The sequence below is a fragment of the Coregonus lavaretus genome (assembly GCF_964263955.1).
Source record: "Coregonus lavaretus genome assembly, chromosome: 27".
NCBI lineage: Eukaryota > Metazoa > Chordata > Actinopteri > Salmoniformes > Salmonidae > Coregonus > Coregonus lavaretus.
Window position 1 is genome coordinate 1051529 of NC_140014.1, and position 25493 is coordinate 1077021.

At 41.6% G+C, this 25493-nt stretch overlaps 1 protein-coding gene across 1 annotated transcript in view; it reads right to left on the reverse strand.

Moving 5' to 3' along the window:
* LOC311103082 (MAM domain-containing glycosylphosphatidylinositol anchor protein 1-like) overlaps positions 1 to 25493 on the reverse strand; it is a gene marked incomplete at its 3' end in the record, with an annotated part of 494094 nt that overhangs the window by 162320 nt on the left and 306281 nt on the right. Inside the window, exons 6-8 of the mRNA XM_084144616.1 lie at positions 12486 to 12755; positions 2402 to 2517; positions 1920 to 2133 (exon numbers count right to left, since the gene is read on the reverse strand). Coding sequence (XP_084000742.1) covers positions 1920 to 2133; positions 2402 to 2517; positions 12486 to 12755 — 600 coding nt within the window. The remainder of the gene's footprint in view (positions 1 to 1919; positions 2134 to 2401; positions 2518 to 12485; positions 12756 to 25493) is intronic.

Genomic DNA, 25493 nt, shown 5'->3' on the forward strand with positions numbered 1-25493 from the left:
TAGGATGATACATTGCTACAGTGCTTTACAACCAGTAATTTAAATAGATTTTTATTTGGAATTCATGTAATGGACATACACAAAATAGTCCAAATTGGTGAAGTGGAATGAAGAAAAAAAAAAATGGTTCGTTCATATGTATTCACCCCCTTTGCTATGAAGTCCCTCAATAAGATCAGTTGCAACCAATTACCTTCAGAAGTCACATAATTAGTTAAGTAAAGTCCACATGTGTGCAATCTAAGTGTCACATGACCAGTCACATGATCTCAGTATATATACACCTGTTCTGAAAGGCCCCAGAGTCTGCAACACCGCTAAGCCAGGGGTACCTCCTAGCAAGCAAGGAGCTCTCCAAACAGGTCAGGGACAAAGTTGTGGAGAAGTACAGATCAGGGTTGGGGTATAAAAAAATATCTGAAACTTTTAACATCCCACAGACCACCATTAAATCCATTATTAAAAATTGAAAGAATATGGCACCACAACAAACCTGCCAAGAGAGGGCTGCCCACCAAAACTCACGGACTAGGCAAGGAGGGCATTAATCAGAGCGGCAACAAAGATAACCCTGAAGGAGCTGCAAAGCTCCACAGCGGAGATTGGAATATCTGTCCATAGGACCACTTTAAGCCGTACACTCCACAGAGCTGGGCTTTACGGAAGAGTGGACAGAAAAAAGCTATTGCTTGAAGAAAAAAATAAGCAAACACATTTGGTGTTCGCCAAAAGGCATGTGGGAGACTCCCCAAACATATGGAAGAAGGTAATCTGGTCAGATGAGACTAAAATTGAGCTTTTGGCCATCAAGGAAAACACTATGTCTGGCGCACACCCAACACCGCTCATCACCCGAGAACACCATCCCCACAGTGAAGCATGGTGGTGGCAGCATCATGCTGTGGGGATGTTTTTCATCGGCAGGGACTGGGAAACTGGTCAGAATTGAAGGAATGATGGATGGCGGTAAATACAGGGAAATTGTTGAGGGAAACCTGTTTCAGTCTTCCAGAGATTTGAGACTTGGATGGAGGTTCACCTTCCAGCAGGACAATGACCCTAAGCATACTGCTAAAGCAACACTCAAGTGGTTTAAGGGGAAACATTTGAATGTCTTGGAAAGGCCTTGTCAAAGCCCAGACCTCAATCCAATTGAGAATCTGTGGTATCACAATAAAAAATATTTTGCATCTTCAAAGTGGTAGGCATGTTGTGTAAATCAAATGATACAAACCTCAGAAAAATCCATTTTAATTCCAGGTTGTAAGGCAAGAAAAGAGGAAAAATGCCAAGGGGGGTGAATCCTTTTGCAAGCCACTGTATGTTTTGATTTATAAAGCCCTTTTACAAAAAGTCCCAATGTACCTATCATTGCTAAACTTTAGTCTCAGGGATGGCTAACTCTGGAAATTCCTTTGGTCTCTACTGAGTTAGGTAGTTTTCTTGCACCTTATTTGTGGAACAATCTTCAAAATGTTTTTAAATTTGATGTTCTGGTGCCTCTAGGGCAATTCAGAAAGCTGATTGATATGTGTGTTTGTTTTTTATGACTGTGTTTTTCTTTCTGCTTGCATTTTATATTTATATTTTCATGTATGTATTTTCTGTAATTTATGTATTTCAGGGCTCATCTGTATAAGAGACCTAGGCATCAGTATGACTCCCTGATCAAATAAATGTTAAATAAAATGATCCCTATTGATGATTGTAATTGTCATAAACAGATTTGTTTTCATCTTTTGGTTGAAAAAGTAAAAGGTCAGTGGTGAAATGTCACTACTCGGCAACTCGGGAAACAACATTCTCTCTTCGTTTCCCACGTGTAATTTCGACTTGTATGTTCTAGTGAAATTTCCCACTCGGAAATAACTCCAATAGCACGTGAACATGGCAACAGAACAAAGGAACAGTCCACTCACCGCTGCTCTGGGTGATGTTGATGTCCACCCTCAGCTCGGGCACTGTGCTCCCGGGGAAGTTGGCCACGCAGCTGTAGGTGGCCTGGTCGCGGAACTTCATATCCACGATCTCCAGACTGCTAGTACCAGGCGCCATGTCTGGGTCGCTGCGCAGTACAATCAGGCTGTCCGAGTTGTAGATGAGCACCGCGTTCTGGTACCACGTGTAGTTGACCTAATAGTATAATAATATAGCAAGATGTTATTTCATAGTGTTGATATATTGCTATATATACTTTACTGAACTCATTGTAACTCATTGTAATAATCATGTATGAGCCTTTATAATGTCTTATAACAAGGCTTATGTCTCTTTACGTAAAATGTTCATCCTTCTCAACTCTCTCAACTTATTTAGTCTGCATCATTATGAGACGATTATAAGACATTATAAAGGGGTCATACCCTATTAATATTATTATTATTATTATTATTTAGTTGACCTTGTCCTGGGGCTGCGCGTCCACGTGGCACGAAAGCTTGAGGTCACGGCCCATCTGGATGCTCTCACTGTCCTTGTTGGAGTCGGGCGTGATCTGGAAGGTAAGGTTGCCCATACCTGAGGTGAGGGATTGATGCGGTAAGGAGGGAAGGGGAAGAGAAGGAGGTGAGGAGGGTTTAGAGAAGGAGGAGTAGGAGGGGTGTAGGGAGAGAAGGAGTCAGTAGAAGGAGGGGAAGAGAAGGGGGTGAGAGAAGGAGGAGGGGTGTAGGGAGGGAAGGAATCGGTAGAAAGAGGGGAAGAGAGGGGGGTGTAGGGAGGGGAAAAGGAGGAAAGGAAGGCAAGAGGAGGGAAGGAGGGGTAAGGAAGGAGAAAGGGAGAGATGGGTAAGGAAGAATGGGGTGGGAGAAGGAGGAGGAAATTATAAGAGAGAAAGTAATAAGGATGAGGATAGAGAGGGGCGGAGGAGGAAGGAGAGAGCATAAGAAAGAGAGGATGGGAAGAGGGAGAAAGAAGAGGAAAAGGTAGAGGGAAAGTGATGAGTTAAGAATGAGGGAGGGAACAAACAGGGCACGTAGGTGTGAATAGGTAGGTAGGAGGGAGGGAGAAGAATAGAGTGCAATTAAAAAGCGAGAATAAACAAAGAGAAAAGGAAGGAGATCCATCCTAACAACAATGACTGTCCCAACAAAATACAAAATACATATAATGTACCTTCAGAGGTACACACAATGATCTCACATGGTACTGTTCAGTACCTTTTAGTAACATCTGTGGATAAAGAGTATAATGGTACATTTCTGTACCCAATATTTTGAATAAAAAGGTAGTCATCACACTCTCACTCTCAAAATAAGGGGTACGTGTGAAGGTACATTTCTGTTTTGCCAGATAAATGGAACTAATGGCTTGGTCACTGGGGTGGTACCCTAAAAAGCCAAATGTGTACCATAATCATTATCATTATCATATTTCCCTGCATGCTCTATTGCAGGTAGATTTTTAAAAAAAAAAATATATATATATATATGTGTTTTTGCATAATCTTATGCTACACAAAATAAATAACATACGTTTCTAAACTAATCTGATCAGTAAGTTCGATTTTTTGCACCCGTTACTGAAATGGTTGTTCCAGTTTAAATGGCTTGGGTAGTCACCTCATAATGTTCATGGCTGTCATTCTCAATATCCTAACTCTGGCTGGATTCCATCATGCCGACCCAATGTCTGTGCTTACTTGGGTGTGGTTACTGACTGGCAAAAGTTTCTATGAAAAACGATTATCTCATTTAGAAGGCAAAAATCACATTGCTATCTTCACAAACGTATTCTCATACTTAATCATATATTTTACACAACATTTAGATGCAAACCTGATAACTGAAATGTGTACACTTCCAGAGATACAGTTATTTAGTAATACCATCCTTAATGACATCACAAAACAATAAACAATATGACATGATTATCCTTTAGATCCCCACCAACCATTCTAACCACTTAGACGTTAGAAATAACGTTCCAATGTCCAATCTTTTGGAGAAAAAGGTTTTGGTGGCAATCTGTCCCTGTAACACAGAGACATTCAGATCGCCAATACCAGGGACCAACAAGGAGTAATTTGTTGCAAACCATTTAGGAAAGGTGGGAGGGGTCATAAAACCCCCCACATCAATCCCTTCCGTGTTCATAAAAGTGACCACGGGAGAGAGAGAGATCTGTAGACTGTTGCTTCTCTGTATTCTGATCTTGGGCTTCTCACGTGGGACCATCACATGAGAGTCATGACACATCTTACATCATGCATCCCTTTTTTGCCTTCAAGTTTACTATTAAAAAAAAATTGCATTGTTTAGGATGCTTAAGACAGAAGCTTATACTATACTAAATAAAATACATTATTTGAACAACAGTGCAGAAAGAACAAATAGTGTGGCTTCAACAGTATTCCACCTTATACCCTTACATATCTGAATGTTCCATACCAGTCAGGTGAATCTTTTTGTACAGAATCCTAACTATATTTGTAAGTACGTGTCCAGTAGAGGTCAGTGTTTGAAAGCCGCTGGGAATCAGAAAAAGCACCGGAACTACGGCGAAATAAGTGGGATCTCGCATTTTGCAACACACAGTTTGAAAAAGCATGTGATCATACAAAGCTTTGGACGTCATTGATGATGTACTTCTGCTAAAGTGATACACACATCAGCACACTGCTTTGAAGTTAGCTGCTTTGACGCATGCCTCGACGCTCTGGTATCAAACGTTACATCACTAGTACCACCCCAGTGAGAGTGCAGGAGTGCAGGAGAGGAAAAATAAAAACCTTGTAACTCTGTTCTGGGGGAAGACTGTGTGTTAATCGAGCTCTGTGACAATTTCTGCCTAAATTGACTTTCACAAGTTAAAAGTACATCATTGACCTTCTAAATCGGACTGGCAATGAGTAAAGATAAGTATTCAAGAGAAAGACGGCATCAAAGAGAATGTTTAAGCCATTCAAAGAGAATGTTTAAGCCATTCACCGACCCCAACTCCACAAGGTAGTAGAGGCCACCATTACAGCCGAAACAGAGACAGCCACCTCATGCTGCAAAATGTAAACCTCTATCGATGGCATGAAGGCTACACTGAAGAAAATGATAAATGGATGACCCCCATTGAAAAAAAAAAAGAGGAACGCATGGGAAGTTAATACAACAAGACCAGGCTATTAGCTACCTGATGGGCCAGGTAGAGGAATTACAAAAGAAGGGAGACTTGTTGTAATAATATTCACATTTTTGGGGTCGAAACCAATGCCGAAAGGGGGCAGAAAATGTCTACATTTTGGACAAGATGCTGAGGGAGGTCTTGAAAATTGAGGCTGGTACACCTCTGGTCATAGAAAGACCCACAGATCCGTGCCTGCAGCCCAGCGTAGGCCTGGAGCAAAGGAAACACAGAGGCCCAGGGCTATCATCGTGCACCTTCTCAACTTCGAAACGAAATAGGAGATAATGCAACTGTCGAGAACCAAGGGAGAACTATTCTACAAGGACAAGCGCATATCTATCTTCAATTACTATTTCTGCAGAGCTGTTGTGGTAAATAAAATATTATGACTGAAGAGTTGGCAGCCAAAAACATCCTGGCGAAGCTGCGTGTCACCCATGAGCACAAGAACCTTTGATTCTGTTCCTTGATGCTGAGTCCTTCCTGCGCTCCATTGGGATTATACCACCTTCCAGACACAAGGACAGGGTCCAAAAAATATGCCGACTATGAGGCAAACTGTTGGGCCCAGAAGGAGTGACAGACAGGACTCAAGGCCCAAGAAGTAGCCTAAATCTACCATGGAACATTTTCCAGTCCATATTGACTACTGAAGCAACCCCTTGTTTGAATAAAGACTTGAAACTACCTGGATTTATGCTCATATTTGGGCCCTTATTGCTGGACTAATTCATTAATCTGTAACCTACAGCTTGTCAGGATGATAAAATATTTATTTAATCTAGAAAAAACGATATCGCCTACTTTCCTCATTCCCCTTTTCTCTCTTGGTACACTGGTACAAAATGTTAGGTTAAAAACGACACAGAGCTGGGAAAATAGTAGTCATGTTACGTTTGATACCGGAGCTCTGAGACATGCATCAAAATTGCTAAGCAGTGTACTTCGAAGCAGTGTGCCGATGCCTGTATCACTTTAACAGAATGCCAAGAGTGTTCAAAGCTGTCATCAAGGCAAAGGGTGGCTATTTGATGAATCTCAAACAGAAACTATATTTTGATTTGTGTAACACCTTTTTGGTTACCACATGATTCCATATGTGTTATTTCATAGTTGTGATGCCTTCACTATTATTCTACAATGTAAAAAAAGAGTAAATTCACTGCTAAAAAAAATAAAGGGAACACTAAAATAACACATCCTAGATTTGAATGAATGAAATAATCTTATTAAATACTTGTTTCTTTACATAGTTGAATGTGCTGACAACAAAATCACACAAAAATGATCAATGGAAATCAAATTTATCAACCCATGGAGGTCTGGATTTGGAGTCACCCTCAAAATTAAAGTGGAAAACCACACTACAGGCTGATCCGACTTTGATGTAATGTCCTTAAAACAAGTCAAAATTAGGCTCAGTAGTGTGTGTAGCCTCCACGTGCCTGTATGACCTCCCTACAACGCCTGGGCTTGCTCCTGATGAGGTTGCGGATGGTCTCCTGAGGGATCTCCTCCCAGACCTGGACTAAAGCATCCGCCAACTCCTGGACAGTATGTGGTGCAACGTGGTGTTGGTGGATGGAGCGAGACATGATGTCCCAGATGTGCTCAATTGGATTCAGGTCTGGGGAACGGGCGGGCCAGTCCATAGCATCAATGCCTTCCTCTTGCAGGAACTGCTGACACACTCCAGCCACATGAGGTCTAGCATTGTCTTGCATTAGGAGGAACCCAGGGCCAACCGCACCAGCATATGGTCTCACAAGGGGTCTGAGGATCTCATCTCGGTACCTAATGGCAGTCAGGCTACCTCTGGCGAGCACATTCAGGGCTGTGCGACCCCCCAAAGAAATGCCACCCCACACCATGACTGACCCACCGCCAAACCGGTCATGCTGGAGGATGTTGCAGGCAGCAGAACAATCTCCACGGCGTCTCCAGACTCTGTCACGTGCTCAGTGTGAACCTGCTTTCATCTGTGAAGAGCACAGTGCGCCAGTGGCGAATTTGCCAATCTTGGTGTTCTCTGGCAAATGCCAAACATCTTGCACGGTGTTGGGCTGTAAGCACAACCCCCACCTGGGGACGTCGGGCCCTCATACCACCCTCATGGAGTCTGTTTCTGACCGTTTGAGCAGACACATGCACATTTGTGGCCTGCTGGAGGTCATTTTGCAGGGCTCTGGCATTGCTCCTCCTGCTCCTCCTTGCACAAAGGCAGAGGTAGCAGTCCTGCTGCTGGGTTGTTGCCCTCCTACGGCCTCCTCCACATCTCCTGATGTACTTGCCTGTCTCCTGGTAGCGCCTCCATGCTCTGGACACTACGCTGACAGACACAGCAAACCTTGCCACAGCTCGCATTGATGTGCCATCCTGGATGAGCTGCACTACCTGAGCCACTTGTGTGGGTTGTAGACTCCGTCTCATGCTACCACTAGAGTGAAAGCACCGCCAGCATTCAAAAGTGACCAAAACATCAGCCAGGAAGCATAGGAACTGAGAAGTGGTCTGTGGTCACCACCTGCAAAACCAGTCCTTTATCGGGGGTGTCTTGCTAATTGCATATAATTTCCACCTGTAGTCTATTCCATTTGCACAACAGCATGTGACATTTATTGTCAATCAGTGTTGCTTCCTAAGTGGACAGTTTGATTTCACAGAAGTGTGATTGACTTGGAGTTACATTGTGTTGTTTAAGTGTTCCCTTTATTTTTTTTAGCAGTGTATAAAGAAAAACCCTTGAATGAGTAGGCGTGTCCAATCTTTTGACTGGTAGTGTATATCTTCACAAAATCAATGTAAACTGGTATTGTTCCTAAAGATTTGAAAATTGCCAAAGTTATCCCCCTCTATAAATCTGGGGATACCAGATATTTTGCAAATTATCACCCAATATCTGTACTACCATGTTTTTCAAAAATCCTATAAGAGAATGTAATAGAGAATGTTGAAACATTTAAATCAACACTGTATTCTACACTGAACAAAAATATAAATGCAACATGCAACAAGTTCAAAGATTTTACTGAGTTACAGTTCATATCAGGAAATCAGTCAATTGAAATAAATAATTTAGGTCCTAATCTATGGATTTCACATGACTGGGAATTTAGATACAGCCTTCGGAAAGTATTCAGACCCCTTGACTTTTCCCACATTTTGTTACGTTAAAGCCTTATTCTAAAATTGATTTTTTTTTTTTTTAACATGCTCAGCCATCTACACACAATACCCCATAATGACAAAGCGAAAACAGATTTTCAATGTTTTGGGCAAATGTATTAAAAATAAAAAAGAGAAATACCTTATTTAAATAAGTATTCAGACCCTTTGCTATGAGACTGAAATTGAGCTCAGGTGCATCCTGTTTCTATTGATCATCCTTGAGATGTTTCTACAACTTAATTGGAGTCCACCTGTGGTAAATTGATTTGGACATGATTTGGAAAGGCACACACCTGTCTATATAAGGTCCCACAGTTGACAATGCATGTCAGAGCAGAAACCAAGCCATGAGGTCGAAGGAATTGCCCATAGAGCTCTGAGACAGGATTGTGTTGAGGCAGAGATCTGGGGAAGGGTACCAAAAAATCTCTGCAGCATTGAAGGTCCCCAAGAACACAGTGGCCTCCTGTTAATGTAAATGCATTCCAGGTGACTACCTCATGAAGCTGGTTGAGAGAATGCCAAGAGTGTGCAAAGCTCCAGGAGTGTGCAAAGATTTCATCAAGGCAAAGGGTGGCTATTTGAAGAATCTCAAGTATATAATATATTTTGATTTGTTTAACACCTTTTTGGTTGCTACATGATTCCATATGTGTTATTTCATAGTTTTGATGTCTTTGATGTCTTATTCTACAATGTAGAAAATAGTAAAAACTTGAATGAGTAGGTGTGTCCAAACCTTGGACTGGTACTGGTACTGTATATACAGCATAAACATTGTATTCTACAATTTCTGGCTAGGCCACTCCAGGACCTTAATGTGCTTCTTCTTGAGCCACTCCTTTGTTGCCTTGGCCGTGTGTTTTGGGTCATTGTCATGCTGGAATACCTATGACCCCAAAGCATAATTTTTCCACCTCCATGTTTGACGGTGGGGATGGTGTTCTTGGGGTCATAGGCAGCATTCCTCCTCCTCCAAACACGGCGAGTTGAGTTGATGCCAAAGAGCTCGATTTTGTTCTCAACACTTTCACCCAGTTCTCCTCTGAATCATTCAGATGTTCATTGGCAAACTTCAGACAGCCCTGTATATGTGCTTTCTTGAGCAGGGGGACCTTGCGGGCGCTGCAGGATTTCAGTCCTTCACTGCGTAGTGTGTTACCAATTGTTTTCTTGGTGACTATGGTCCCAGCTGCCTTGAGATCATTGACAAGATCCTCCTGTGTAGTTCTGGGCTGATTCCTCACCATTCTCATGATCATTGCAACTCCACGAGGTGAGATCTTGCATGGAGCCCCAGGCCGAGGGAGATTGACAGTTATTTTGTGTTTCTTCCTTTTGCGAATAATCGCACCAACTGTTGTCACCTTCTCACCAAGCTGCTTGGCGATGGTCTTGTAGCCCATTCCAGCCTTAGATGCCCCCATTACTGATTTAAAAATAGAAGCAGCCATCAGAAGCAAGAAAATGTGAAGTGTCCGGATTCTGATGGGTTCCCCTGTGAGTTTTATAAAACTTTCAGTAAATAACTAATACCACTAATCAGAGGGGTTGTTGATGAGGTTATAGAGAGCAATAAATACCCAGATACTTGGCGTGAAGCAACCACCCTTTTAAAGAAGCCTGGGAAGGACCCACTAGACTATGGTTCCCATAGACCTGTAAGTTTACTAAATTGTAAGTCTAAAATATTTACAAAGATTTAAGCAAAAATCATTTTGGAGATAGTAACAAAATTAATCAATTAATTCATAGATGAATATGGTGCTTCATCAGGCTATAAAATGTATGTTTGTAAAACTATTGCAATGATGACATTTGGTGATGCACCCTCAAGTATCAAAGCCAACTACTCATGGACTGATACGAGCATGCACTACATGGGTGTTAATGTTACGTCAGACTATGGGAAACTATATGCTTTGAACTACCTTCCTGTGGTTAGTAAAATTACTGAAGATCTAGACCGTTGGATGCCCCTCCCTATGTCTCTAGCAGGTCGGGTTGCTTCACTGAAAATGTATTTCTTACCGAGACTGCTTTATCTGTTTTCAATGTAAAATTCCTGCTAAAACCTTTACTCGCCTAAATACAGCAATAGGCAAATTTTTATGGCAAAAGAAGAAGGCTCATATAAGTTATAAAAAACTACAGCTGTCCAAAGAATTGTGTGGACTTCTAACCTTAAATTGTCTTACTGGGCGGTGCAAGTTAATCACATAGCATTCACCAACCATAGGATTTGTCATGTCTTAAAATTGAGAGTCAATATTGTGCTATAATGTCTTTACATTGTCTACCCTTTATAGCAGACCTTATTTCTGTTGGCAGGATTAAATGAAATCCAATTATCACTCATACATTGAAGACATAGAGGAAAGTTCAACGCAAATATAAACTGAGTAATGACATTTTTAGACACTTGCCTATATTCCACAACCTAGCCTTCCTACCTGCTACTATGTCCCAAGGATTTAGGGAATGGGAAGAGAGAGGGCTTTGTAGATTCTCTCCAGTGTTCAAAGGCCACATTTTTAAATAATATCCTAAACACATTTGTATAGGTACCTTCAAGTAAGGTAATTCATTGTTAAAAAGGATTGTTACAAAAAAATACTGCGCTGGTAACTCCTATCGATGAGATGATTGAATTACTTTATCAAAGGGAAAACATTGGGACCGTCTCAAAATTTTATCACAATATCCTTAACATTCAAATATTATCTTTAGATAAATCAACAACAACAAAATATTCGTCACATGCTTCATCACATGTACACTAGCAGTGAAATGCTTATGGGCCCTTCCCAACCATACTGAGAGAAAGAAAATAGAGAAATAATGGAAAAGTAAAACATGTAAAAATGAAATTGATAATAAATACACAATGAGTAACAATAACTTGTCTATGTACAAGGCGCACCAATACCGAGTCGATGTGCAGGGGTACAAGGTAATTGAGAAAGATATGTACATACTGTATACTATAACTAGGAATAAAGTGACAGATAATAAACAGTAGCAGCAGCGTATGTGATGAGTAAAAAAAGTTAGTGCAAAAAGGGTCAATGCAAATAGTCCGGGTAGCTATTTGGTTAACTATTTAACTCACTATTTAGCAGTCTTATGGCTTGGGGGTAGAAGCTGTTCAAGTTCCTGTTGGTTCCAGAATTGGGGCACCTGTACCCACTTAACGTGCGGTAGCAGAGATAACAGTCTATGACTTGGGTGGCTGGAGTCTTTGACAGTATTTTAGGGCTTCTGACACCGCCTGGTATAAAGGTCCTGAATGGCAGGGAGCTTGGCCCCTGTGATGTAGTGGTCTTATTGTACTGGTCTTATTCTGTAATTTCTGAATTTTTGTTTTTGTATGTTCTCTATAGTTATGTACTTGAAAATGTATCAATTGACCAATTCGGCATATTTGGGCAGACTTGATACAAAATAGTCCAGTATTGCAATGCTTCAATGGATGAATCTAACACTTTGCACACACACTGCTGCCATGTAGTGTCCAAAATCTAAATTGTGCCTAAACTGCAATATTATATTGTGGCCTTTCTCTTGCATTTCAAAGATGATGGAACAAAAAAATAAATAGAAAATGCATGTTTTTTTGTTTGTATTATCTTTTACCAGATCTAATGTGTTATATTCTCCTACATTAATTTCACATTTCCACAAACTTCAAAGTGTTTCCTTTCAAATGGTATCAATAATATGCATATCCTTGCTTCAGGTCCTGAGCTACAGGCAGTTAGATTTGGGTATGTCATTTTAGGCGAAAATTGAAAAAAAGGTTCCGATCCTTAAGAGGTTAATTGACAACAAAATCAAAGTCTCCGGAATTGAACCCCATTGAAATTGTTTTTTGAAAAGGCTCAGTGCCATTATCCTCGCAAGGTGAGGTATTGAAAGGTATTGAAAACAGAGGTGCCAATAATTTTGACCCCTTTCTTTTTGAGAAAAAAACTGATTACTTTAAAAAAAAAAAATTGTTCTCTAAGCAATTGTATTACTATACAATAATATAATTTCCCCATTATTTTAGCATTCAATATACTGTAACTCAGTATTTGTGTATTTTTTTATATAGTCTTTTTTGCTCATCTTTATCAAGGGTGCCAATCATTTCAGACCCGACTGTATATCAGTGCAAATTCGAACCCTCCAGACATGCCCAAACATACACACACACTCACTTCGGACGAGGAGGTTGACGTTCCTCTTGGCCGGATTCCCCACATTGTTGACTGCCGTGCAGTTGTAGAAGCCTGAGTCAGCGGGCGTCACTAAGCGCAGCGTCAGAGTCCCGTCTCTTACCAACGAGTTTCTCGGCAACGGGTTGAGGTAGCGCGACCAGGTGACGGTGGGCTTAGGGAATCCGGCGGTCACCTCGCATGACAGGGTCACGTCCTTCCCGGGGTCTACCACCAAGGTCTCGTTGACAGAAAGCCGCAGAGCAGGGGGAGCTGAGGGGAAAAGAGTGGTGAAGGTGTGAGTTCATCATTTTTTAAATATTTATTATGGGTATTTTATACATTGTTGTTAGCCAGAGAGTAGGGGGAACTCGGGAAGAGTGGGAGTGGTGACACTGATGACTCACAGATCCATGCACACATGCCATACACACACACACAGATCTGCCTTCCGGACAGGTTGTACTGTAAACCCAGAGCTGTGTAGACATTAAATGTAGCTTATATCTTTAGCTGTGTCTTTCTTTAACCACATTAATTAAAGACTCCATTACAAGCATCCCTCTCTTGGAATCCCCAAACAACTAGACACTGGCAAAGTGCACCGAACGAGAGATCTAAAGCAGGTTCAAAATACTCCTCACTAATAATATATTAGCTTTTCGATGGCTTCGGGCTAAATCAATATAATTTTCTGAGAGTAAGACTATAGCAGTGCACTCACTGTATCATTTCATAACTAAATAGTAACGTGTGGTATCTGAAAGTGCTCAGAAGATACAGTTGACCTGTTGGATAAATCTGTATTGATTTGGAAAGCAAGCTCTATTAAATGCTACCTCTATCTCTCATTTCTATTGATCCAGAGATAGACGGAAAGAGTGTGGGCATCACACTCACTCTAACAGACATTATACATTTTGAATAGATGTACAGTTGAAGTCGGAAGTTTACATACACCTTAGCCAAATACATTTAAACTCAGTTTTTCACAATTCCTGACATTTAATCCTAATAAGAATTCCCTGTCTTAGGTCAGTTAGGATCACCACTTTATTTTAAGAATGTGAAATGTCAGAATAATAGTAGAGAGAATGATTTATTTCAGCTTTTATTTTTTCATCACATTCCCAGTGGGTCAGAAGTTTACATACACTCAATTAGTATTTGGTAGTATTGCCTTTAACATTGTTTAACTTGGGTCAAACGTTTCGGGTAGCCTTCCACAAGCTTCCCACAATAGGTTGGGTGAATTCTGGCCCATTCCTCCTGACAGCTGGTGTAACTGAGTCAGGCTTGTAGGCCTCCTTGCTCGCACACGCTTTTTCAGTTCTGCCCACAAATGTTCTATAGGATTGAGGTCAGGGCTTTGTGATGGCCACTCCAATACCTTGACTTTGTTGTCCTTAAGCCATTTTGCCACAACTTTGGAAGCATGCTTGGGGTCATTGTCCATTTGGAAGACCCATTTGCGACCAAGCTTTAACTTCCTGACTGATGTCTTGAGATGTTGCTTCAATATATCCACATTTTCCAAGCTGTTTAAAGGCACAGTCAACTTAATGTGTGTAAACATCTGACCCACTGGAATTGTGATGCAGTGAATTATAAGTGAAATAATCTGTCTGTAAACAATTGTTGGAAAAATTACTTGTGTCATGCACAAAGTAGATGTCCTAACCGACTTGCCAAAACGATAGTTTGTTAACAAGAATTTTGTGGAGTGGTTGAAAAACGAGTTTTAATGACTCCAACCTAAGTGTATGTAAACTTCGACTTCAACTGTATGTCCTAATGGTCTTTATACTTATACACCCCATACAGCATTAGTCGGAAATACTTTACATTAAGTTGCTCATAACTTTGTAGTAAAACTAGTAATAACATTGTATTAACATTTGTTACATAGTACTTGAGTTGCTGCATTTATTGCAAATTAATTGAATGTTATGGCAAGTTCCAGGGCAGGCATTGTGACGGCCATCAAGTCACAAGCCACCAAAACTAGTAAAAAGTCAAGTTTTTCTAATTTCATAACTGTCCTTTACGGAAAAACTGTAGAATGACCTGAAATACAGTATAGAGAGAACATCGAGAGGGCAAAAAACACCAGAACGCCAGACAGAGATCGATAGCAGCTCAACACATTGGAAATACAGAGGGCAAGGCCGGGAAGAGTGAAATCAAACACAAGACAGGGAGGGGTAGGAGAAAAAAAGGCAATTCCAAAGGGACATTAATCATCGAAGTTGCAGTTTTGACTGAACACACACACAGACCTAGCTGTCGAACATAAGGTGGAAAGAATGGCTGTGGACGACTTTTCAGTCAGCCCCTGGAGTCGCACATCCCTACACAAAAAAAATAAAAATGTTTTTGAGGGGTTCTTTGTCAGGGGTGAGGGTGATACTCTATGTGTAACCATTTTTCTTTGCATATCAGGAAGGGTTCTTTACTGCTGTGATGGGGTTTCTACTAGATTCCATAGCCACAAAGGCTAAATCGTAAAAATTTATGAAAACTAAAATGTATTTAAGGTTAGGGTTAGGCATAAGGTTAACAGTGTGGTTAGGGTTAAGGTTAGGGTTAGGTTTAAAAAACTTTTTTTTTTTAAGCGAAATTGTAGAAATAGGTGGGGTTTAGCCATAATTCTGACTTTGTGGCTGTGGAAGCTAGTGACAACCCTGTGATGCACTCAAAACAATATATTATAGTTGGTACCAAACACAGTTCTTCATTTTATCCATGTAGGTGAACCCTTTTTTGGGGTATGGAGAACCTTTTTTTATATCGGGTCGTTGAATAACCCTTTGTATAACCATTTGTATGGTTCATCATTACACTGTTAAAAAAGTCCCGGCTACTGGTTGCTGTGAAAATACGGTAAATATACAAAAAATCACTGTATTTTTAGAGCTGGTTTAATGTATTATTGCTATAAGGGCCAGTATGCTGCTGTAGTCTGATTACTTGGGAGTGAACCTCACTTGGGATTTCAACTTGAATTTCCTGCTACACCACCGGGTCTGTGGTATGATAGAGATTGTTAAAAGATTATAATTAACTATTTTAGAACCCTCTCACTAGAAATCCTAGGTGGGATCTTTGTTTTGTCCTTGTAGGGGAAGCCAATTGGGTTCTACATAGAACCCTCTCATGAAGAACCCTCTGGTTCCAGGTAGAACCAATGACAGGTTCTACAGTTATATTTTTATAGGATACTTCAGATGTGCTTATGGCACACACTGTTAGGTACTCACATGGTACTGGTCGGTAACGTTAACCTTTTCACGTGTGAGTTCTAAATATCTCTGACGGTCCCCCCAGCATGAGTTTTATTATGTATGTGATGTTAGAATGCACTCACTGTTCCAAAATGTGATTGTTATGTAACAGGACAGTTAACCCGTGCTGCCCTCAAACCAAGGCATTCTGCCTGCTAATTATCTATAGGCTATTTTTCAACTTGTCATTTTTATTTTATTTACAAACAACAATTTTATTTTCAAACAACAGTTTGAAATGAGATGCATTCTGCCTCCTCATTAATTCACAAAGAAGTAGCCCTTTTCACTGTGGCGGCCAATTTACGTTTGAGGCATGCTATGCTAATGTAAGACAAGGATTAGCTAGATGAGCCAGACAAACATATCACTTTGATGAGAGCTCAAGCATTCCCTCAGTGTTTCCCCAGGTCAAGTATGCAGGCATTTGCACATCTCCAGTCAGAACAGAACCTGCCCAAACTTTTTTGCCCTGGCTCATTTTCCGGCCGGCGCCCGCATTGCCTTCATTGTTGTTTTCCTTACTAATAATTACTTGTGTGTGCGTTCCTATCAAAGAAAGTGCCTTATTATGTTATCATAATATTTTCTGTATATCGTGTTATATGTTTTTTCTACTGTATCACACGTTATGTAGCTATGAATGGAGCATAATGTATTCTGTGCGTATTCCTTTCTAACTGCAGAAACACAAGCTATTAATTGTATAACCTTTATGGTGTTATACTAAATTCTATTAGCTCTGTAAAACAATGCCAATGGCATCAGAGAAGTTGTTAGGCCTACTGCTGCTAGGTAGCTCTCTCTTTGCTCTCCCCCTCCCCTCTGTCTGTTCTTGATTGCAGGAGTGAAGTTTGGTGTGCGGGAGTCAGGGTTCCAGCTGCAGCTCATTCACCATAATCACCTCAGCCTTAAAGACCCGGTCAAACTTGCCACTCATCGTCAGATCATAGTCAAGACGACCATGTTAGTCTCGCTGTTGACTCAACCGGCTTGTTTTCGCTCTTTGTGTTTTTGGCCTGTTGTAGTTACTTTTCTCCTGTGCCACATATTATTGGAACCTGACTCCTGCCTCCGCTTCACTCCTGCCACCACCATCCTGCTTTCCACTACCAGACCTCCCTTTTGGACTCACCACAGACACTAGGACATTACGGTACCACTCCTGCTCAGAACCTGGATCTGTTACCCTCCCTGTAAACCTGGACTTGCTCTTCCCCTATTTTTGGAAAACTGGACAAATTGAACTTTGTAAATAAACCTGTTAAACCTTCTCTGGCTCGGTGTAGTTGTCTGCATTTGGGTTCATATCCAATTAAATCGTGACAGAAGTATTAGCTTGTGTTGTATCCTTTGAAGCTGCCTTGGCCTTATCATGACCATGACCTGTGTATTCATTTGGCCTGTTTTACATAGCTTTGCTCTGCTGTCCTGCCCCCTTCTGGAGCCCTTGTGGCATTCTTCAGTTTCTGTTTCTTACTGTTTCGTATGTATATCATTATATCAGTATATCAAAAAAATCATGACAGCTGTGATGGAAACAGGAAGTTCGGTACAATTTTATAAATGCCGACAGATTTGTTTGTTCGACATGGTGGGATGTTTTTGTGTTGGTAACATTAATTATGTGAGAAATGGCAGTGGAAATGCCTTTTTGCACAAATATTGATATAAAAACCATCATATCGAAGTAAACTTGGAGTCACACCATGATATGGTCTGTGGTCCTCCCGCTACGAGTCGGAAACCATACACACAAATAAAATATTCTTGCTCTTTTCCATAATAATCTTATTATGTAGATTAGCCTTCCCACACTGTATCTGTGAGCACGTGCCAAGACCAGAGTAGGCACATTTGCTATTTAATGTAACTGCTTTTGTGATAAAGCTATCGATAGCGTTGAAAATGCAATGGAAACACATTGAACTTTACATTTTTATTCGGTACATGAAATCTTAAGCGAAAAAGTACATTTTGTGTGCGCTACGTCATCACACACTGACTTATCTGCAATAAGTCTGTTTGGTGGAAACACCTATTTTAGAATATTCACATGAAAATCTGTCGCCAATTGGAAGGAAATCTAGCTATTAATAATTGCGATTTTGTCAATGCAACTTATTATTTAAGAACAGTGTTATGTTACTTCATTGTAATATCATTTTATTGCTATATCCTGATATTGCATTCTAATTACTGATAATTCCTCTCTATTCTGTACTTTCAGAAACCACACACACAAACACTATTGATCATTATTTGCCAACATCATAATCTTTCTTCCCAAAGATTGAGGCCAGCTTGTGTATGCTAGCAACATATTGTATGCTAGCAACATATTGTTTGAACGTAAACTACTTTACAGTTTTACTGGAAGAAAACAACTGCAAGAAAAGACATGGGCCTATATGTAATGGTTGTCTATTTTATTAAAGTATTGGTAGTAGTTGAACAACAAAAACAATAACTAGTTTTACTAGAGGGAGAAAAAAAAACTGCAAGAAAAGACTGACAACTTATAAATATGCATAACCAATTTTTCAGTGTTCATGTAGTGATTGCGCAACAAAAAATGCATTCCCATCCCCCACCCCTAAAGGCATAGTATCATGACAGGTCACCTGTCAAGTCAGTCAGTCAGTAATAGCTGGAGATGTGATCAAGAGTGCTTGAGCGTATGGTTCAAGGGTGTGTCAAAAGCTAAACACATTTACTTTGTCAACCTTCTCTGCTTTCTTCTCCTAATGCTGGACAGGCAGACTTTGCAGTGCCTCTGTGTGCGACTGCCATGAGCAGCAGTTTGAGGGACTTTGGAGGGTAAATGCAGTGAAGTGAGGTGTAGGGGATTGTCTGCAGCAGGACGGCCCCCAGTGAATGGATGCTCCTCCAGCAGCTCTCTCATGAGGTTCTCTCTGTACTTTTGATAGGTAATCACCTCACCTGTGGGGAGGATGAGGGAGTGGGTAGGTGGGTGAGATATTGGATAACAGAACTGTCTGTGTTTTGTATGTCTAATTACAAAAAACCTTGTTCTGTAATCATCTCACCTGTTATCTGGCGGTGAACTATGCGGCCATTGAGGGCAGTGTCGATCAGATGGAAAGTAGTTCCGAGTGCATTCCTCATAGCTGTTTAGCATGTCCACCTTATCCTCTGCCCCCATTTTGAGGTTATACATTACATTAACATATTTGTTTAATTTAGCAGATGCTCTTATCCAGAGCAACTTACAGTTAGTGCATTCATCTTAAGATAGCTAGGTGGGACAACCACATATCTCAGTCATAGTAAGTACATTTTTCCTCAATAAAGTAGCTATCAGCATTCTGGATAAGTTGCAGGGGTTTGATGGCACAATCGGGGAGCCCAACCAACAGCGAGTTGCAGTAGTCCAGACAGGAGATGATAAGTGCCTGGATTAGGACCTGCACTGCTTTCTGATGAAATATGTATTGTCTTAAATTATTCAATTTTAATGACAACATATTCAGTTATGATGTCACTGGGTCTGGGGGGACATCGTGGAGTTGTCAAACGTGATGGAGAGGTCTTGGAGCAGGCAGGCCTTCCCCGGGAGGAAGATCAGCACCATATTGTGGACCTGGAGCTGGAGGGCCAACATCCAAGCTGAGATATTTGCCAGGCACGCAAAGATGCGTGTCGCCACTTGGGTGTCAGACGGGGGAAAGGAGAAAAGTAGTTGTGTCATCCGCATAGCACTGATAGGAGAGACCATGTGAGGAGATGATAGAACAGTGACTTGGTATATAGAGAGAAGAGGGCCTAGAACTGAGCCCTGGGGGACACCAGTAGGGAAAGTACGTGGTGCAGACAGATCTTATCAATCAATCAATCAATTTTATTTTATATAGCCCTTCTTACATCAGCTAATATCTCGAAGTGCTGTACAGAAACCCAGCCTAAAACCCCAAACAGCTAGTAATGCAGGTGTAGAAGCACGGTGGCTAGGAAAAACTCCCTAGAAAGGCCAAAACCTAGGAAGAAACCTAGAGAGGAACCAGGCTATGAGGGGTGGCCAGTCCTCTTCTGGCTGTGCCGGGTGGAGATTATAACAGAACCATGCCAAGATGTTCAAAAATGTTCATAAGTGACAAGCATGGTCAAATAATAATCAGGAATACATCTCAGTTGGCTTTTCATAGCCGATCATTAAGAGTTGAAAACAGCAGGTCTGGGACAGGTAGGGGTTCCATAACCGCAGGCAGAACAGTTGAAACTGGAATAGCAGCAAGGCCAGGCGGACTGGGGACAGCAAGGAGTCACCACGGCCGGTAGTCCCGACGTATGGTCCTAGGGCTCAGGTCTCTCAGTTGGCTTTTCATAGCCGATCATTAAGAGTTGAAAACAGCAGGTCTGGGACAGGTAGGGGTTTCGTAACCGCAGGCAGAACAGTTGAAACTGGAATAGCAGCAAGGCCAGGCGGACTGGGGACAGCAAGGTGTCATCATGCCCGGTAGTCCTGACGTATGGTCCTAGGGCTCAGGTTCTCAGAGAGAAAGAGAGAACGAGAGAATTAGAGAGAGCATACTTATCCACGTCACCTGGTAGGTGTGGCCTCCCAGGTAGGATGCAAACCAAGAGTGTGCAGAGCCTGATACGCCTAGCCCTGAGATGGTGGAGAGGAGGATCTGATGATTCACTGTGTCGAAGGCAGCGGATAGATCTAGGAGGATGAGAACAGAGGAGAGTCAGCTTTGTCAGTGTGGAGAGTCGCCGTGACACAGAGAAGCGCAGTCTCGGTTGAGTGACCCGTCTTGAAGCCTTGAAGCACTCTCAAGTGTATTGGGAAGAAAATAAAGTTATAGTCAAGCACACAGTCTGGTTTGATCTTTCTCTCTCCCGTCATGTGTTCCACCTTCCCTGTGGCTGACATGGTTGCTGTATGGACAGCGAAGAGGGCATTGACATCGCATTTGTCATGCCACTTTTCTGCCAGCTGTCGACCATTCTCCTTGAACTCCACCTCCCCGCTCTGCATCTTCCTGCTTCCGAATGCCGGCAACCTCTTCCTGTTCAACCGGACTGTTCCACTGGCCCCTATGCTGTTGGAGAGCAGACGCTGGAAGAGTGTGGGACAGCTGAACCAATTGTCCACATCCCCTTCCTGAGATGAGGAGCCACCATGGTCATCATCACCACGGACCCAGACAGTTCAGTGAAAGTACAGTACATTGCTAGCAGCTAGTAGCAAGTAAGTTACTAGCAGTTACTGGCTATTAAGTTACTGTGAAATTTACAATAACTTACAAACACTTGGCTGCCAGTTAATGGCAAATTCACAGCAACTTCCAGGCAACAAACTCCCGTTAAGCTACTGTGAAATGAACAGTAACCTCTTAAGGGTTGATAGTGCATCTCTTTATTGTCACATGCTCTTACAAAAATTGCAGAACTGACAGTGTTATTGAAGGTGCTCATCCTTTGCAACGTAACAGGACACACTTTATTTGGATAGTCCGGATAGTCAATCTGTAGATTCTCTACAGATGGTCATACTATAAACAAACTATCTGAGCATCTGATCTTGTGGTTGATTGCGGAGGAAAGGGGTTGAGTGTGTTAGAGTATGTGTGTGTATGTTTACCCCACATCTGTTGCAAGGGGGTAAGGATGTTAGGGAGAATATAGGTTGAACCACAATAATTGTTTGCTAAAATAATAATTGCTTGTCAAAAATGTAATGTAATACAATGGCAATCCGTAATGATGGAAAATAAGATATGCAAGATATTTGAATGGATATATATTTTAAATAGCAATATATATATAAATATATATACAGTGGGGAAAAAAAGTATTTAGTCAGCCACCAATTGTGCAAGTTCTCCCACTTAAAAAGAAAATCACATTGTAGGATTTTGAATGAATTTATTTACAAATTATGGTGGAAATTAAGTATTTGGTCAATAACAAAAGTTTCTCAATACTTAGTTATATACCCTTTGTTGGCAATGACACAGGTCCAACGTTTTCTGTATGTCTTCACAAGGTTTTCACACACTGTTGCTGGTATTTTGGCCCATTCCTCCATGCAGATCTCCTCTAGAGCAGTGATGTTTTGGGGCTGTCGCTGGGCAACACAGACTTTCAACTCCCTCCAAAGATTTTCTATGGGGTTGAGATCTGGAGACTGGCTAGGCCACTCCAGGACCTTGAAATGCTTCTTACGAAGCCACTCCTTCGTTGCCCGGGCGGTGTGTTTGGGATCATTGTCATGCTGAAAGACCCAGCCATGTTTCATCTTCAATGCCCTTGCTGATGGAAGGAGGTTTTCACTCAAAATATCACGATACATGGCCCCATTCATTCTTTCCTTTACACAGCTCTAGCCTCCCGAGTGGTGCAGTGGTCTAAGGCAATGCATCGCAGTGCTAGCTGTGCCACTAGAGATCCTGGTTCGAATCCAGGCTCTGCTGTAGCCGGCCGCAACCGGGAGACCAATGGGGCGGCGCACAATTGGCCCAGGGTAGGGGAGGGAATGGCCGGCAGGGAAGTAGCTCAGTTGGTAGAGCATGGCGTTTGTAACGCCAGGGTTGTGGGTTCGTTTCCCACGGGGGGGCAGTATGAAAAAAATAAAAAATAATAATGTATGCACTAACTGTAAGTCGCTCTGGATAAGAGCGTCTGCTAAAGGAAGTAAATGTAATGTAAATGGATCAGTCGTCCTGGTCCCTTTGCAGAAAAACAGCCCCAAAGCATGATGTTTCCATCCCCATGCTTCACAGTAGGTATGGTGTTCTTTGGATGCAACTCAGCATTCTTTGTCCTCCAAACACGACTAGTTGAGGTTTTACCAAAAAGTTATATTTTGGTTTCATCTGACATTCTACCAATCCTCTTCTGGATCATCCAAATGCACTCTAGCAAACTTCAGACGGGCCTGGACATGTACTGGCTTAAGCAGGGGGACACGTTTTGTACTGCAGGATTTGAGTCCCTGGCGGCGTAGTGTGTTACTGATGGTAGGCTTTGTTACTTTGGTCCCAGCTCTCTGCAGGTCATTCACTAGGTCCCCCCATGTGGTTCTGGGATTTTTGCTCACCGTTCTTGTGATCATTTTGACCCCACGGGGTGAGATCTTGCGTGGAGCCCCAGATCGAGGGAGATTATCAGTGGTCTTGTATGTCTTCCATTTACTAATAATTGCTCCCTCAGTTGATTTCTTCAAACCAAGCTGCTTACCTATTGCAGATTCAGTCTTCCCAGCCTGGTGCAGGTCTACAATTTTGTTTCTGGTGTCCTTTGACAGCTCTTTGGTCTTGGCCATAGTGGAGTTTGGAGTGTGACTGTTTGAGGTTGTGGACAGGTGTCTTTTATACTGATAACAAGTTCAAACAGGTGCCATTAATACAGGTAACGAGTGGAGGACAGAGGAGCCTCTTAAAGAAGAAGTTACAGGTCTGTGAGAGCCAGAAATCTTGCTTGTTTGTAGGTGACCAAATATTTATTTTCCACAATAATTTGCAAATAAATTCATAAAAAATCCTACAATGTGATTTTCTGGAAAAAGTTTTCTCAATTTGTCTGTCATAGTTGACGTGTACCTATGATGAAAATTACAGGCCTCTCTCATCTTTTTAAGTGGGAGAACTTGCACAATTGGTGGCTGACTAAATACTTTTTTTCCCCACTGTATATGGACAGTCAATCGCTATGTTATTTTTTATTGGTCAATATACAAACATGTATAATGATAAATAGATTTGAAACTTGTATCCCATTATGGTATGTGGTGAAATAAGTATAGCCAGTTATAATAACAAAAGAAGAACAATATTTACTTGGCTCCAAGAGAAGGAATATAATATATATTGTTTACAGGAAACTCATTCAACAATTCTAGATGAAGTTGCGTGGAAAAAGGAATGGGGGGGCTAATTAACAGAAATGTCGATCCAAATGTGCAAATTGTCCAAACAGATAGGCAAGGTAGATTATTTAAAATATTTTATTGGACCATAAACAGATATGGCTCATTAACCTTTACGGACCAAATAATGATGATCGACACTTTAACAGTTTTGACAATATATATAATAAGTTATCAACTCTGCAAGCAATTCAAGACTCTATTATTATGGTAGGAGATTATAATACCGTTTTAAATAGCTCAATGGACCGTAAAGGAAATCACACTACAAACAATCACCCTCACGCTCTTAAGAAAATCGTGAATGTCATGGATACATTAGAACTAGTAGATATATGGAGGCTTAAATATCCTGATCTAGTGAGATATACATGGCGGAGACTCAGTCAAGCTAGTCGTCTTGACTTCTTTCTTATGTCATTTTCGTTGGCACCAAAAGTTTAAAAAGTGTTGATAGGGGACCGAATGCGGTCGGACCATCATATAATTGGCATATACATTACTCTTACTGAATTTCCACGTGGGCGAGGATATTGGAAATGTAATCAAAACCTATTGGATGATAACTTGTTTTTAACTAGGACAGAGGAATTTATAACTGATTTTTTCCGACATAACATACAGTGGGGAGAACAAGTATTTGATACACTGCCAATTTTGCAAGTTTTCCTACTAACAAAGCATGTAGAGGTCTGTCATTTTTATCATAGGTACACTTCAACTGTGAGAGACATAATCTAAAACAAAAATCCAGAAAATCACATTGTATGATTTTTAAGTAATTAATTTGCATTTTATTGCATGACATAAGTATTTGATCACCTACCAACCAGTAAGAATGCTGGCTCTCACAGACCTGTTAGTTTTTATTTAAGAAGCCCTCCTGTTCTCCACTCATTACCTGTATTAACTGCACCTGTTTGAACTCGTTACCTGTATAAAATACACCTGTCCACACACTCAATCAAACAGACTCCAACCTCTCCACAATGGCCAAGACCAGAGAGCTGTGTAAGGACATCAGGGATAAAATTGTAGACCTGCACAAGGCTGGGATGGGCTACAGGACAATAGGCAAGCAGCTTGGTGAGAAGACAACAACTGTTGGCGCAATTATTAGAAAATGGAAGAAGTTCAAGATGACGGTCAATCACCCTCGGTCTGGGGCTCCATGCAAGATCTCACCTAGTGGGGCATCAATGATCATGAGGAAGGTGAGGGATCAGCCCAGAACTACACGGCAGTACCTGGTCAATGACCTGAAGAGAGCTGGGACCACAGTCTCAAAGAAAATCATTAGTAACACAGTACGCAGTCATGGATTAAAATCCTGCAGCGCACGCAAGGTCCCCCTGCTCAAGCCAGCGCATGTCCAGGCCCGTCAGAAGTTTGCCAATGACCATCTGCATGATCCCGAGGAGGAATGGGAGAAGGTCATGTGGTCTGATGAGACAAAAATATAGCTTTTTGGTCTAAACTCCACTAGTTGTGTTTGGTGGAAGAAGAAGGATGAGTACAACCCCAAGAACACCATACCAACCGTGAAGCATGGAGGTGGAAACATCATTATTTGGGGACGCTTTTCTGCAAAGGGGACAGGTCGACTGCACCGTATTGAGGGGAGGATGGATGGGGCCATGTATCGCGAGATCTTGGCCAACAACCTCCTTCCCTCAGTAAGAGCATTGAAGATGAGTCGTGGCTGGGTCTTCCAGCATGACAATGACCCAAAACACACAGCCAGGGCAACTAAGGAGTGGCTCCGTAAGAAGCATCTCAAGGTCCTGGAGTGGCCTAGCCAGTCTCCAGACCTGAACCCAATAGAAAATCTTT